We start from the raw sequence: 15,782 nt of genomic DNA, 5'->3' as shown, positions 1-15,782 counted from the left end.
TCTTCTATACCCAGTGTTAACTCAGATTTTCTCTGAAACAAAAGCTCATCTTAACTTTAAAATAATCACCCAGACCAGCCAACATGAGATACCCAAATACCTTCCTATATCTGGACTTTGTTCCCAGGGATAATTTCACCCTCAGGTTTTTGTATGAACAGTGCTGTTGCACAGACCCTGTCTTCATTACTCCTCTTATTCCCCACAGGACTGGCTTCCTTCCTTTGTTTAATGAGGGATATGCTTGCACCCCATATTCAAGGCATATACATCATTTGTGTCACTGTCTCCAAAGTGCTGATGTTTGTTTTCTGCCAAAGTCCTGAAGATTTTCACGTGCTTTTTCCAACTAGCATCAGCATCATCATTCATCCTTTTTCTTGTATTAGAAAGCCTGTTTTAAAACCAGCACATAAAGCACAGCTACCTGAATTGCCTCAACTTGTCATCAGCAAGATAAGCAGAAGAAATTATTCTGCTGTAAAAAAATAAAAAAAAATGATGCTCTTGATGAAATATCACATCAAGCTGGAAAAGTGATGAGCGTGTTTTACAGCAGTATGGAATTTTATTCATGACTCCTTCTGGCATTTGTAGAGTGAAATTCTCAAATTGCACAGAAAAGGACATGACCACCTGGGCCATTTTCATCACAGCTGTAATTTAGGAATTTAAGTGCTAGCCCAGGTGCACTGAATTTACCGTCTATAATAAAAATAAGAATTTAAGAAAAAAATAAGGAAACACACACCTTAGAAATGTACCCGCTACTTCTGCTAGAGTGCAAATAAGCCCGTAGATGACTGGGATATGGTTGCCATTGCAAGGACTAGGACACTGGAGATGCCCCTCAATTTTCAGCTGTCTTCCGGTGTCACATCATGATGGTGGCTTTTGGGTTTTATTAGACTGCACAGACATTTCATGATGGACAGAAATGTGCCACTGTCCTTAACAGCAGATGTAAACATTTTCAACAGAACAACCTCTGACTTCTCAGCCCTGATCTTTCAGGGTTGTCTACAGAACTGGTTTAACAATTTACTGGTTGAAATTCATGGATTTTAACTAATCAGATACTAAAAGTCATCTGCTCTGAGACATCAGTTTAATGGCAAGTTATGTATTTCCTCTAATTTCCCAGGTTTTGTTAGTCTGCACACAATAACTACCTTTTTTCCCCAGATTTACCATTGCTCTCTTCCTAGCACCTTCCTTTGCATCCCTGGTGTTAACTTCCTTTACCTTGCAGAACCTTTTCCCCCCTCAGACAGTACTGTGCTTGGATTTATTGCTGCTGCTTCAGATCTAGAGCAGGTTGGTGTGTCAGACAGCGTCTCTACCTTCCTACCTGCAGCAACCACTCTCCCCTCACTCTCGAAATTACTCTTCTGTAGGCGGAGGCCATCACGCCTGCAGCCTGATATTATCATCACTTCCCCAGTCGTGTAATTTTATATCTGCTTGCTGTATCATTAACAGCCAGCAGGCTGTGCTAAGGGATCAGTTTCCTCGGTCAGAAAAGTTTGCTGAGAACTGCTTTCAAGACAGCGTGTGTCCCCAAAGGTGCTACACAGAGAACCTGTTTCCTGCCAGACTGGCACCCACTCTGCCCAGGAGTCAGAAGAGGGAAGATATGTATTTCCACAACAAAATAAAAGAGCAGTTTGTCACTATGCACAGTATTCTGGGTATTATCATGGCTTGCATCTCACAATTTTAAATACCCCCTCGTAGTGACAACTAGGTTATTTCTTGAGCACAGGAAGATAATTCAGGAATTTTACCCTGACAGCTATCAGTAGATACTTTCTTCTACCAATAAGAAACAGCCCATGAAAATGTCAGAAGAATGACAGGCACTTTCCAAAACATGAAATAATGAAACAGGACAGGTCAGATGCCAGGAATGGGACTGGATAGCCCCATCCCCTCTGTGTCACCAGTAAACACATCATCCTCAGTCTGACTGGGAATGCCTGGATGCCCAGAGAAGCCCAGCACTTTTACAGATTTTTGTATTATTATTATTATTTTTAAGCACATAAAAACCAAATATCTGATTCATGATGAGAAACTCTATTCCAATTCTTATGAAACTTTGGAAATTGTTATATTTTATGCTACCACAGGAGGGTGTATATCAAATACCTGCAAAAAACAAGAGGCCTTACAAGCCCGTAAGGTGCTATTTCGTAGCTAGTGTAAACTGGTCCACCACTCCAAACTACTTTCTCTCCTACGTCTACAACAGCATACCTGCAGAAAGCATGCAAGGAAGGAACCTAAAGAAGTATAGTGTTGTTTTTTGTAGGGTTTTTGCAGGATTTTATCTTTAAGACTAAAAGAGGAAGCAGTAAGATTTGGCTCTGCATGAAACAGGGAAAGCAAAAATACAGTCTGAGATCACACCAAACCAGACATGAAAACTTGTCCGTCGGGTTGTCTTCACAAGCATGTGTTGTAGGGTAAAATGAAAGCACCATTTGCTGAAAGTGAAGCTACAGCTTTGTGGGAGGCTACATCAATCTAATGTCCTTCTCCTAAGCGCAGGAGGTCCCCCTCTTTCCTCCCGCATATGCAGCTCCCTCTCTTTTATGCTTTTGCCCACACAAACCAGCTGCCTCTCTTGTGATGGCTCTGGCAGGCATCAAATCTCTCCACAAGCCAATAAAATCACCATCACTGTAGATAATTATCCAGCTTGCTAGGTCTGTTTCTTGCTGGCTGGCTCTGCTTAGCTGACAGAGGTGCCAAGTGATGAGCAGAATAGCATGAGGCAAGCAGTGGGAGCATGTAGGAGGTTGAGGGAGCAGAGAAGGACAGGGACACACGTCTTTCAGGGCAGCTGAGCCCTCAGATGAGCTCACTTTTTAGGAAATACACCTCTAATGTGCTGCCTGCCTGGCTTGGCCAGCTAAACTGAAACATCTGACAAAGACCCCAGTCCTCTTTTAATTGAAACTGGCTTCTCTGAGAGCTGAAAAAATCCAGCAGTGTCCCACACCTCTTGGAAGAGACCATAAAGCATAGGGTATCCTTCCTTAAGGGTGGGACAGCAACCAATGAAATAAAATTAATTTAACAGCAGAGCTTCAAAAACTGCATTGCCAGACAGTGGAAGTCATTCCTCAGTCAAACCACTCATTGGCTCTTCCTGGTTCCAGATTACTCAGTTTAATATTAATAATAGTCCCAAGGAGAATTTGTTTTTAAGAACCAACAGTTTCCATTTTATTGTATAGCAGCAAACTAAAAAAAAAAAAAAAAAGGCAGTGAAAATTAAAAAAAAAAAAAAAGGCTGAGCAAAATGCTACTGCATTTCAGCTTTTAATTGACAAGTGCAAACATAAGGTTCTGGCTCTCCAGGATGTGTGCATCATTCCATTAAAACGGAGAGTCACACGTGTGGGCAACAAGCAGTGAAAAGGCAGTGCTGAGTGCAAACACTGTGCTTTGAGTATGCAACCAGTGATAAAATAGATTTAGCAGATAGAATACCAAACTGGTACTCTGTATATCTTCATGCTGCTGCAGGCCCTGCCCCTGCGTAGCAGATATCCTAGGAGATACTCCTCTAGGCACGTCTTTCTCGGTCTACACAGAGTCTAATGGAATAGAAACCCCATTCCTCTCTTCAATCAGTCTTCACCATTGAAAGTTTTACACAAGGACACTGCTATTATTATGCATATATGGCATTTCATCAGGTGAGTTATTATGCTAAGCGTTCAAGAAGTACCCGAATCTTTTGCTTGATTAGTGTTTGTCTTTACATGAGAGTTGGAGATGTTTTCATAATCTCTTTTCTTTATTTTTAGGTGTGAGAAGGTAAAGCAATCATAAGCAACTTCAAGAGCCAGAATAATGTATGTAGGTCTCAAGGCATCAAGAACACAGTGAACACTAGAACTCACGTGATTCCTAAGCTATGGTCTAATGATATAAGCTATTTGCCCTATAGAAATGCCTTATATCTACATCCTCAAAATGGATCTCATATAGGCCAGGTAGGGTATATATGACTGATACTGTGGTAACTAGAATAGTTTCCCAAGGAAATAGATTTTCAGCATTGTCGGTCAGTCATCTAAAGCCAACATTTCATGTTAATGCATCAAGGCTGATGACCTATCAAGGAATTACATGCATATTTCATTTTTAACTTTCTGCCAGCTTATAAGCCACTCCCTTTAGATTTTTACCAGGAAAAAATAAAATAGAAAAATAATTATTTTTCCAGAACAGAAAGATTTTGAATCATCACCCATAGCAAATTTCAAGAAATTTAATACTCTCTTCAACACCTGACAATCTTTTTTTTTTTTTTTTTTTTTTTTTTCAGTTTTTAAATGTCTAACTTTTGGCAAGCTTAGCTCCTGTTACTCTTATGCACAGAGACAAGAACTTCAGACTGATCATAGCTCAGAGCTTTTTGGTTCTGTTTTTTACCTAAATTTTTTTTTCAGTTAGTATAGAAGCTGATTCTTGAAAATGCAGGAATGTGGCAGCCTGGAGAAGACCAAAATGGGATAAATCTTCAAGTGTTCAAGTAATTGCTGAATGACATCTTAAAATGTCTGCTGCTTCAAAATGCCCCACACAAAACAGGAAACAGGAAAACTTTGTCTCTATTACTACAAGAAAACCACTTTGGTTTCCTGTTAACAGAAAGACATTTCTCACATAAATGAAGCAAGCCCAAGCTCTTGTTGCAATTGGTCACTCCTGTACCACCAAAACAGTAAAAAAAAAAAAAAATCCCCAAACCCAAACTTCCACCACAGCACAAGAATTTCTTCACATAAAAATTTTGCGTATATGGACTTCCTTGTTACTTTAAGAGACACAGAATAAAGTTTTTATATTAAATCTGTAATAGACATGTAAGTTCACAGACTCCCCTATTAGATACAGCATGCCCATATTTTTTTCTAGTTACAAAATAATTTTAAACTCCAAAATTCTACATAGTTTTAAATCAAACATCACCTCTTTTCTTCCCCTCCCCCTCTCCCTGTTGTCCTAAAAGAGCTTTTTTTCCCATAAGAAGGTTTCCTTCAAAAACAGAATAATCTGTAAAAAGTGGTTGTATCACATCATTTATTCCTGTTTTCAGTGAAGTCCGGGATTAAGTAAATTATCAGAACTACATGCAGAAACAATTTGCTAACCCAGCATGAAACCTTTCCCATCTTAGGAAAAGGAAATGTGATCCCATCTCATGCTGGTAGCTCATAAGATCTACACCACCAAAACAGAGAGAGATTTGATTTCCAGAAAAGCCACCAGAGACAGGCTGCAGAAACAGCTGAAATTAGATATCATAATTAGTTACTCCAAAGTCTGCATAGCTAGACTTACTGCACTAATGCAAAAAGGCTTTACTGATGGAGGAATAGCTGTGTGCATGCACACTTTCTCCTGAAAAGTACAAAAGAAGTCCCATGAGGCAGGCTGTTAAAGATTTTTGGACATTCCAAGGGACACAATTTCCCTACACTATGAGTCAATAATGGAAGCCTTCCAAATTCAGACCAGCAGAATCTATGCGTAGATACCATTTGCCCTAAATATGACTGAGCAGAGCACACAGTAGTCTGAGCTTCTCCTGCTGACGTGGCTCCCTGCCATATCATCTACCAGTTGTAGCTGTCAGATTGTGCACTGTTCTTCTCCAGTTGTGTCTTTCACATGGCTGCACAGCCCTTTGTGATGAATCCAGGTGAAAACCTTCATATTAATTAGCAATGTTGGAAAACTAATCCTATTTTACTACCATTTTCACTTTATGTTTCCCATGCTTTCCATTTGTTTTTGGTCTAAAAAGTAGCTGAAGAGAATGGGGATAGGCTTCCAACACTGCACTTCCATAAAACCAATACATTTTTCTTGAACACACAAGAAATTTCTAAAGAAATAACTGCATTAAAAGAACCCTGTTCAATAATTTTCTGCTCTTTTCTAAGAGGGTGATACAATTCATCCTCAACTGGATTCCAAAAGCTCAATAGCGACAGCAATTACCTACTGACCCTCTGAAAAGAAAATAACTTAAAAGTTATTTTAGTCTATTTAATCTCATCAAAAAAAATAGTAGAGTTCAGGCAGTCTGAGGACGTTTGTCTGCCTATGTATTTGGGAAACCTGTGCTTTATATCTTGATACGAGCACAGTTGTGGGGAAAAAAAAAAAGAAAAAAGAAAAAAAAAAAGCTGACAGTCTATACAGGCTGCAAAGTGCTCTCCTTTGTAGGGTGCAAATCTACTGCAGCAAATGGAGTTGGCTGGCTAGGATTTTACTCAGAACTGCAAGGCACTGACTAGTCTGGCTCAGTTCAACGGAACTCTTAAGCATGTGCTTGTTTTTAAGATCTAAGTAGTGAAGATGCTTTTGAAGAGAAATGGAATTTATATGACAAACTGCAGGGCCTGCACTTGTAAGAATAAATCTGAAGTGTACAAGCAACTTGACCTCCATTATTTATCAATTATTTAGCAGCAGGTAGTTGAAATTGAGAAGGACTATGCAGATCAGTCCTCACTCTCCTAATTTTCAGTGTGTGCTCAGCAGATAATCGATCATGTCAAATTCAGGGTGTATCCCTCTCTCACCTTTGAAAAATTATGTTCAGGAACAGGGTACTTGCAGACGCCCACTGTCAAGAGGGTCTTCTGAGAATAGTCAAAGATAAAATACTTTAAAATAGGCTCGCGTTTTAATGAGGAATTGCTAGAAACCAATTTATACCAGGTATTGAGCTTGCTTAATTTCTATCAATGTCCAGTTAGAATTAATGAAACGATAAAAGCACCACTTGTATGAAGATTTCCTGGAAATGTTAGCTCTTTAACCACCTTGCTTTTTGTGTCTGCTTCCCCATTTAGTTATTGTCACTCACTTCTAAGTTTCATCTAACTTCTGTTCCCCACCAGCAGACCAGCTCCAATTATTAAGTCTAAACCCTTTTATACCTGAGGCAATGATGCTATCCTGAGTGCAGTCCTGCTTCTGCATTCAACAAGGTTTCCCTGACCTTTCCCCTGTGATACCTGTAGCAAAGGAAAGTTGTTGAGTGTCAACAATGCCATCTCAACAATCAGATATATCACTTGGCAGGTGAAAAAGATTTCACATTACCAATAATACTATTAATATTTGCTTTCTTAATCAAGATACAATAAAACATATCATGTATAAAGACAAGTGAAAATGGCTGCATCTGTATAGTGTATTTTACTTTAAAAGATAAAATCTGTTGAATACCAATGACAATATCTTCACAAAATAGCCAACAGAAGTGCAAATTCCCCCAGTTCTTGTAGTGGCATTAATTGGAGAATGGTGGATTAATTCTTGCTTTTCAGAAATTGGCACTCTGCAAAGTTCCTCATACTTGCACACATGCTGAGGATGGGAGAAAAAAAAAAACTGTACCGAGAACAGTGATGCTAAAATGTAATGATCCTGTAGCAAAATCTCTTAACATATTCATTTTTGTTTGTCCAAAGAGAAATTCCAAAATTTTATAGCAAACTTATATTCCTGCCCTAAATTACACAGATTTTCTTCATCAAAATCTCAAAGTTAGGTTGAAAGACAGAAGAAGTTACAGCAGAAGTCCCAGGGTACTCTTCATTCAAGATCCATTACTGTGATTTATAATGGAAAAAAGAACAGAGAAGCATTTCAAGTCACTGTGTAAGTACACTCACATAAGTGGGTCTGGTCCATGTGCTTCTATCTACATTAGCAAATTCAGCATATATAAATATATAAATAAAACATATATACAGTACATAGTCACATTCATATAAGCCATAAAATGACATATATTTACAAAAATATTTGCAGCTATGCCTTACACTTTCAGTTCCACATCAGAAATTTAAGTATTTAGCTTCTTCCTTGCAAACTTGATCACCTTGCTATCTAGGAGTTTGGGGTGAAATTGTACCTTATATATTCATGATTGTTCAAAAATATGAAAGAAGAAAATAGCCTTCCAGGAAGTTCTGTTAAGTCCATCAGAAAAGTTTGAAACTTGTTGAGACGTTATTTGCCTCACTGAAGAGCAATTTACATTTTACCAAACATATTGAGCGACCTTCTGTTCTCGATATAGAATGACAGTACCTTGGTCTGGACTGTAAATAAATGTCTAATTCATAAAACATCAGGTATGACACAAACTGGGTGCCTGAAAGTAGTCTGTAGTATAAATTCATACATAATTGCTACTCGATTTGTCTCAGTTCCAACTGGTAGAGCAGTCAAAGTGAACGAATGTAGAAATGAAAATATATATATCAGGTTACCTTGCATGGTCAAAAAGTAGAGAGTAAACTACATCCTTTTGGAATTGTTGTAGCTTCCTTTATGAGCAAGTTACATGTTTAAAACAACCCCAAGTATCTGACATTTATACAGTTCATATTATATAGCACTGTGACTTCCAGAAGTTGCACATATACAATTTACTTCTCCCAATATGGAAAAACATTTCTTCACTGCTTCATAAAATATTCTTCTTAGATATGCAGCCCAGATTCCAGCATGCTGTTTTAATTTGAAGGATTTGTTCTTTTGACATGAAATAAGTTTTGCAAAAGGAATTAAAGCTTTGGAGAAGGGGCTGTTTTCCTTATGAAGAACACTTGGGGGAAAAAAAAGTCAGAATGCAACAGTTTAAAGTGTCTTTACATGAAGACCTGTGGGGAAAAAAATCTTGCAGTGAACTGTCGATACACAGCCTCAGATAGCACTTTCAGTGATAGCCAATGGTGTTGTCTCTTGTTCCTCACTATTTTCTGTGGACACATCCTGGACCTCCTGTTGCTGATAGATATCTTGGACCAGCATGATGTTTGTGTTCCTCCATTCTCTGTACTTCATTGCCGTCAACTTTGGGTCCTCTAGCAACTGGTTAATTGTGGCCAGGTCATGTTCTTTACACTAGGAAGAGAATAAGTGGTTATTTCCCACAGACACAGTCAAGCTCATTGTTCATAAAAATAAAATTCTGGGAACGTTGCAGAACCAGGGCACAAGGAGATGACCAATTAGCCATCCTCCTGGCAATTTGTTCCTATTTTTATAACCAAGATTATCAAAGTTAAGTCCACAGCAGAAATTCCTCCCAGTTGAAGGCAAGATTATGATTTCAAGTAGTTTTGTTTTTACAAGATACTTAGTAAAATTTTATGAATGAGAAGTCATGAAAATTAGACATTAGTTATGTTGCCTCACAAGTTAGTAGTTGCATGAAACTAGACATGATGACATCTATTCCTATAATTCAGACAAATCCTAACTTTCTGAAAAAAAAATACTTGCCCGCCTGAGCACAATTACAAATTCCTGTTCTCTGGAAGCTAGACAGGAAATACTTTTGGACGAAATCCATGCACTGGCAGTATAGCTCATGGGTAGTTAGATCACGTGTGGGTGTTAATACATCTACCACAAGATACTGTTAACAAATCTGGTCTCTGCTGTTAGACAAGAGCATCTCAGATTGTATATTGCAGGGACCCTGGGTCAATTGTAAGACAGGAACAGTCATGTCATGATACAGGGAAACTGAGAACCTTGAGGTCACAGAATGGGTGAGGTTGGAAGGGACCTCTGGAGGTCATCTGGTCCAACCCCCCTGACTCAAGCAAGATCATCTACAGCAGGTTGCTTAGGACCACATCCAGGCAGCTTTTGAATTACTCTGAGGAGGGAGATCCCACCACCACCTCTTTGGCAACTTATGCCATTGCTCAGTCACCCACATAATAAAGAAGTGTTTCCTGATGTTTGCACAGAAAATCCTGTGCTTCAGTTTGTGCCTATTGCATCTTATTCCGTCATTGGGCACCTTTCAAAAGGGCCTTCCTCCATCCTCTTCGCATGCCCCCCTCAGGTATTTAGTCATGCCCTCACATTTTCTAAGGCAATCCATCTTTTTGCTGTTCTAGCTCTTATTGCCGATCCATGCAGTGGATCACAGGATAGAGAAACTTCAGTTAGCAACTATAATTTCTTAATGGAGGCACCATGCTGCACTAACAAACCTTTACTTCTTCTTGCCTGGCTCCATCACCCCAGGTCTATGTGTGACAGCAATGAGGTTGTTCTTGCCATCCTCTGTACTGCCACCAATTTCATAACACCTGAGAACACTCTGTGCTAGTGGCTGCCTTCAAAACACCATGAGAACACTCACACATCCACAACACTCCCTGACAGTAGCAATAGGCTGCTCTCATATCCATATCCCACTACTACCCTAATCAACCCTCAACTACTCTAACCCCTATGATGCCTGAACCACTTTTCAAACAGAAAAAAAAACTTGTTAAACATTTGGTTTACATTGGTCCCACCCTCAAGACTAATCCTTGTAAGAGGGCTTTTGGCATAAATGCAGAGACACACTGATAGCCTAAGAGCAGAAGAGGAGATAGGGAAGTAGAAGGGAGAGGGAAGTATTTGCAATGCACAGACTTGGTGGCAAAAAGCCATGTTGTGGATTTTTTCTTCTGCTTTAAATCTATTTCCCACATTCATTAAGCCTGTGATGCATTTGCACACAGCTTCCCTCTCTTCCAAACAATCCTAAGCATGTTTTGTTAATGATATATTGTGGCAGGAACATTAATCTGTTGTTAAAGATGTGGAGTCAAAAGGCCAAAATTAAAATTGTACTGAAGCTTGCATAAATCATTTGCTTCAAAACTAAGAGGGTTTTAACTAAAGCAGAGTAAATATGGATCAGATGCAAAACTTTTCTGATTTTGAAATTTCCAATAGATCATTTCCAATTGTCTCATGTCTCACATTTTATGTTAAAAAAGTTGACTTTAAAAGCACATAATCTCACTGATGTAAAGAATATGGCACATTCCCACTGAAAGCATTTGCCTTTTAGACAGGCTAACTCAAACACTGCTGTGCATGCAACTCTGTTCGTGTCTGTGAGAAAATGTCTGTGCTATATTTGTCTTGTCAATTCTCCAACTCCTTGGTTTGAAGAAGGAAAAAAAAATCAACACATTTTATGCATTATGAACACTCCAAAAATGTTTTTTCCATATTAAATACCAGTGTTAGACAAGCCTAAGGTTATAAACACTGCTAATCACAATTTATACAATACTCCTGCATTAAATCAATGCAAAGTTGTCCTCCTTGCTCATGTCTGACAGAAAGGCTTCTAGGCTTGCATTCAGCTCCAGACTAATAAAATGGATTATCCCAGAAGATACAGCTCCGTTTTGTACTAACTGCTTCTTAGATTTATTAGGGAGGCTCATATCAGGGAAAAACATCAAAGTATGCTTCCACATTTATTTTCCTGTGCCATAAAATTGGCATAATTTTTAAAATAAATTTCTGCTGTATGATGGGCTCACTTCATTACTGATGCAGAAGAATAAAACTATAGTCAGTGCCACTTCACTGAAGACTCATTAATACTGAGGAGAGACTTCACTGGGTCTCATACGCAGCTTGGAAGCCCTGCAACAGGCAGGATGCCTGTACACCAACTTGTCTTTTCAAATGTGTCTTCAGGAAGTTTAAGGCAAGCCGGGGCACCAAAGCCAACCCTCACATTGCAACTAATAATCAAATCAACTATTGTGCTGATAGAAGTTTTTACATGTATTCCTCCAGGGTACAATTCCTGAAGCCAAATACACATACTTGAAAAGTGATACTCAATTCCTGCTTCTAATGCATACAAAAAGAATTGTAGAATGGCTTGGGTTGGAAGTGACCTTAAATATCATCCACAAATTCTCCAGGCAATAAACATAATGAAAGAAAAAAAAAATATCAAGTGAAGCCCCAGGTTTGGATTTGTTCTTTCTCCTCTTTACAATTTAAATGTTATGGTTAAGATTTCTGTTTGCCTCAGTACCATTCAGAAGCAGGTTTTGAAATCCCATGACACTCAAAACAATGCTGGCAGGTAAACAGCCTCATAAATCTCCATATTCAAGACAAATTTATTGGCCCTTTCATGGAATGTCCCCTGAACCCCTCCACCCCTCCAGTTCATGATACGCTTCCAACATAAAAGCAGGATGCTTTTGTTATTAAAAATATTTTAGTTACAGGAGGTCTTTACAATAGCTTTGGCACATCCTGTACATTCCCCAATAATCACATAAGGAAAACTTTTTTGGCTCAGGGTCGTTTTCGTGTGCTTTATCATTGATGTCCTTTTTCTGCTCTTCCTGTTTTAAGGCTGCCTTGTTTAGTGTATTCAGCTGAGTTTGCAGGTTTCCCAGCTAACTAAGAGGAGCTTTCTTTATTAAATTTTCCAAATGGGCTGGAATTTCTGCAAGAAGGGTCCCTTCTGAACTATTCCCTCTGTTTCCAGTTCAGATTTAACAACAAAACACAGATCACTATTCTGAATAAAGTAGAAAACAATTTCAAAAACTTATCCAAACTCTCTGGGGCTTTAAATAAATATGTAATTAGAATTTGGCTGATGTCTAGGCTTGCTTCTTTTTTCAGCCAAACCGTTTCTTTCTCTCAGGCTTTTCCTTGGCTCACTCTGTGACCTCACCTTTAATGTGCTGTTTAGCATTCGAATTTTGTGGAGTTTCTCATTAATGGAGGGGTTTTTGCTCCGTTTGATAAATGACTTTCTAAGCTCCTTCTTGGTTGACAGCCGACGATCACCGATGGGAGACAGGCTTGCTTGTTCTAATGACTTGTAAAGTCGCTCCATCTCATCATCATCACATTTTTCCTGATCTGCAAAGCAAAGAATAAAGTGCGTATGAGAATATGAATATGGCAGCAGACAGCAGAAACATTGCATTCAGCTGTCAGACTCTTAGCCAAGTCAAAAAGTAATGGTATTAGAGTCAAAACCAAGGGTAATTTTTAGAGTAATTAGGCGTATGAGAATGATGTACTACCAAATTCAGACATTTTTAAGAATCAGGTTATGATCCAAGCAGATATGAGCATATGTTTCCACTGATCGAGTGCTGCTCTAATGATCTAAATATATCACAGACTTTGAACAACTGTCAGTAACGTTACATTAGAATGAATACATTTTGATAGCATCTACACTTATTCACTTTTCCCTTACAAGCTGCACACGGTTAATTACGTTTCTACATGGCATTTCATGGGTCAGATTCTATTAGGTGTACCAACTTATTGTCAGGCATTGATAATTATTGAAAATACAACGAAATTTTTTTTTGAGAAAGGAAATGAAACACAGAAATGTGTCAGAGGCCAGAGAAGGTCCCTAGAAAACAGATTAAAGCAGAAACCCTTGGGGTACCTGATACCTAAGTCTTGAGTTTCACAGACTGCAGCACAGAATTTGCCTGTGGTGCCACACAGAAAAGCTTTGATTATTCCACTTAATAGCTCTGATGAGCCCTAAGCTGCAGCACCATCTTCCATGACAGAGAAGATATGACAGAAAAAGCTAGCAAGAAGCTGGGAATTAAATAGGATAAAATAAGATAAAAGTTAAAGCAAATGCTTTTTTTTTTTTTTTTTTTTTTTTCAGAATAAAACAACTTAAAAATGAACAGTCAAGGAATGCAAAATATACCAGGCATAGATGGGGGCAACTGAAGGACAGTTTCAGCAAACGGCTGTGCAACTCACTTCTTCCACAGTCCACACTGCAAGCTTTTCTACTTCAACGTCTCCTAAATTTGGTGTTTTTAGGATGCCAATGAGTCCCTCAAGAGCTACTGGGATAACATTCATGTTTATTCTACTGGAGATAGCAGTGGCAGTTCTTCTCAAATGCAGTCCTCCATGTGCTGTTTGAACTTGCAGTACATTTTTTCTTTTAACTGAAAGTTAAACATTGACTTTTCTAAATCATCCCCAGTCAGCAAAAAAAAAGGAAGTCCTCTTGCTCCCTTATGGTGCAGCAAAAAGAATCCTCCAGCATGTCATCACACTTAGGAAGGAGTCTGCTCCTTATCTTTTCCATGTTTTAAAAAGTACAGCATCCACCTACATCCCCCTTCTTTCTAAATATTTAGGTTACAAGAAAGGTTTATGATATGCTACAAATATTTGCCTTCACTCTGTTGCTGGCCTTTTTTTCTCTACTTTTTGATTATAAAAAAGCTGCTGTAACTTGACAAGGACTAAATATAGCTTCCTTCATTGGTACAGTGCAGGGGGAGGAAAAGGAGAACTGTTGTATATTTAACAAGCTGTGGGAAATAGAAAGAAAATGCAAGAGTAAGGCATAATACACGGCAGTAGTATTTCCTGAAAACTGTCAGCTCATGCCATGAGGCTTGTAATTATAACTAGCTTCCTGCCTACTTACTTGTGATGAAGCATCTGTTTGTTTCATTAGCCATCTCTTTCACAAGACTGGCTCAGCTGTGCTAAAGACCTCACCCTTCAGGACTGTACACAGTAACACTTCCAGAGATAAATTAACCTTTATCAGCTAACCAAGAAAGACCATACCAAAAGAAAATGATGTATTGACCCTGTCCATCAACTTTAAAAAAAACAGTCAAGCCCAGGGGAATGTGAAGTCCCTGTTCCAGATACTTTTTGGGTCTAACTCGTGGTGCTACATCTAAAATGGTTACAAAGCATCAAGCCTGAGAAAACACCACTCTGAACACATTTCTTCCACTCTAAGAACTCCAATATCTTCTGTGCAATTGTGGGTAAAGGTAAGGAGGACAGAAATACTCAGCACAGAAAAAGAAGCAGGAGCTGGGGTGAGAAGAGCCCAGCATAATGCTCCCTGGCCATGCACGTGATCAACACTGTGCATTCTGCTCCTTTATCCTTTCAAGGTTGCGTCCTCAAACTCCTCTCCTATTTCTTATTCTTCCAACACTCCCATCCCCAGAAAGATTGATCAGGGCCAGCTAATTTCAGAGGGAAAAGAAAGCATTGGATTCTTCAGATATGGAGCAGATGAAGGGAGTACCAGTGAAGCAGCTAAATGGGATTTAAGGAAACAGTTGTGAAAGAAGAAAGAAGAAAGAAGAAAGAAGAAAGAAGAAAGAAGAAAGAAGAAAGAAGAAAGAAGAAAGAAGAAAGAAGAAAGAAGAAAGAAGAAAGAAGAAAGAAGAAAGAAGAAAGAAGAAAGAAAAAAGAAAAAAGAAAAAAGGTAAATCTAAATCTGCAAGGTTGTGTGGAGCTAGGTATGAGCTGTACAGTGCTCTGGTCTCTACCTTTGTTTACAGTGATGAACAACAACCTTCTCCCATAACAGGTTAAAAAAAAAAAAAAAAAACAGTACCTTAATATTGTGCTTTTGTACTGAAGCAGGTACTGTTGCTATTGACAGAGAGTAGGTCTGCTAATAAATTGAGGCCAGACTATCTGGACTTTTAACTCCACTATCCCTAGTGTCCCTGAGCCAGCCTCAGAAAGCAAAGCCCATCATCTTCCACTGGCTTGAAGCTGTCAGTGAACCTACCAGATTCACACTATAAATGTGGAAGGGGGACAGGTAATGGAGAAAGGGAAGAGGCATTATGTCTAGCAATCAATTAACAAGCCCAATAAAATGATCAGTGATTTAAAAAAAAAAAAAAAAAAGAGTCATATTTCTCCTCACTCGCACAATGGTGTATTACAGTATTTCACAAGCCTCTTTATGCCAGGAAAGTCACTGAAGCACTACCCACAGTTTGCTTTCTTGTTTTCTTCACCAAATGTCTGAAAGAAAATTAAGGCTGGATAACAGAGATAAAGCAAAGTAGCTCAAGGTTTAAGCATAGACTGGCTATTTTCTCCAAATTTAAACATTCACA

The 15,782-nt window shown here is 38.7% G+C and overlaps 1 protein-coding gene across 1 annotated transcript in view; it reads right to left on the bottom strand.

Annotated features, from left to right (window-relative positions):
* Positions 1–8,589: 8,589 nt before the first annotated feature.
* The window catches only part of IPCEF1 (interaction protein for cytohesin exchange factors 1), a 47,691-nt gene continuing 40,498 nt past the window's right edge, over positions 8,590–15,782 (bottom strand). The window contains exons 10-11 of the mRNA XM_035538842.2: positions 12,569–12,759; positions 8,590–8,955 (exon numbers count right to left, since the gene is read on the bottom strand). Of these exons, the coding sequence (XP_035394735.1) occupies positions 8,755–8,955; positions 12,569–12,759 (392 nt within the window). The 3' untranslated portion in view covers positions 8,590–8,754. The remainder of the gene's footprint in view (positions 8,956–12,568; positions 12,760–15,782) is intronic.

This window comes from Cygnus atratus, chromosome 3 (genome assembly GCF_013377495.2).
Source record: "Cygnus atratus isolate AKBS03 ecotype Queensland, Australia chromosome 3, CAtr_DNAZoo_HiC_assembly, whole genome shotgun sequence".
In the NCBI taxonomy this organism is placed as follows: Eukaryota; Metazoa; Chordata; class Aves; order Anseriformes; family Anatidae; genus Cygnus; species Cygnus atratus.
The sequence above is the reverse complement of the archived record's forward strand: the minus strand, read 5'-3'. Positions and strand labels throughout refer to the sequence as shown.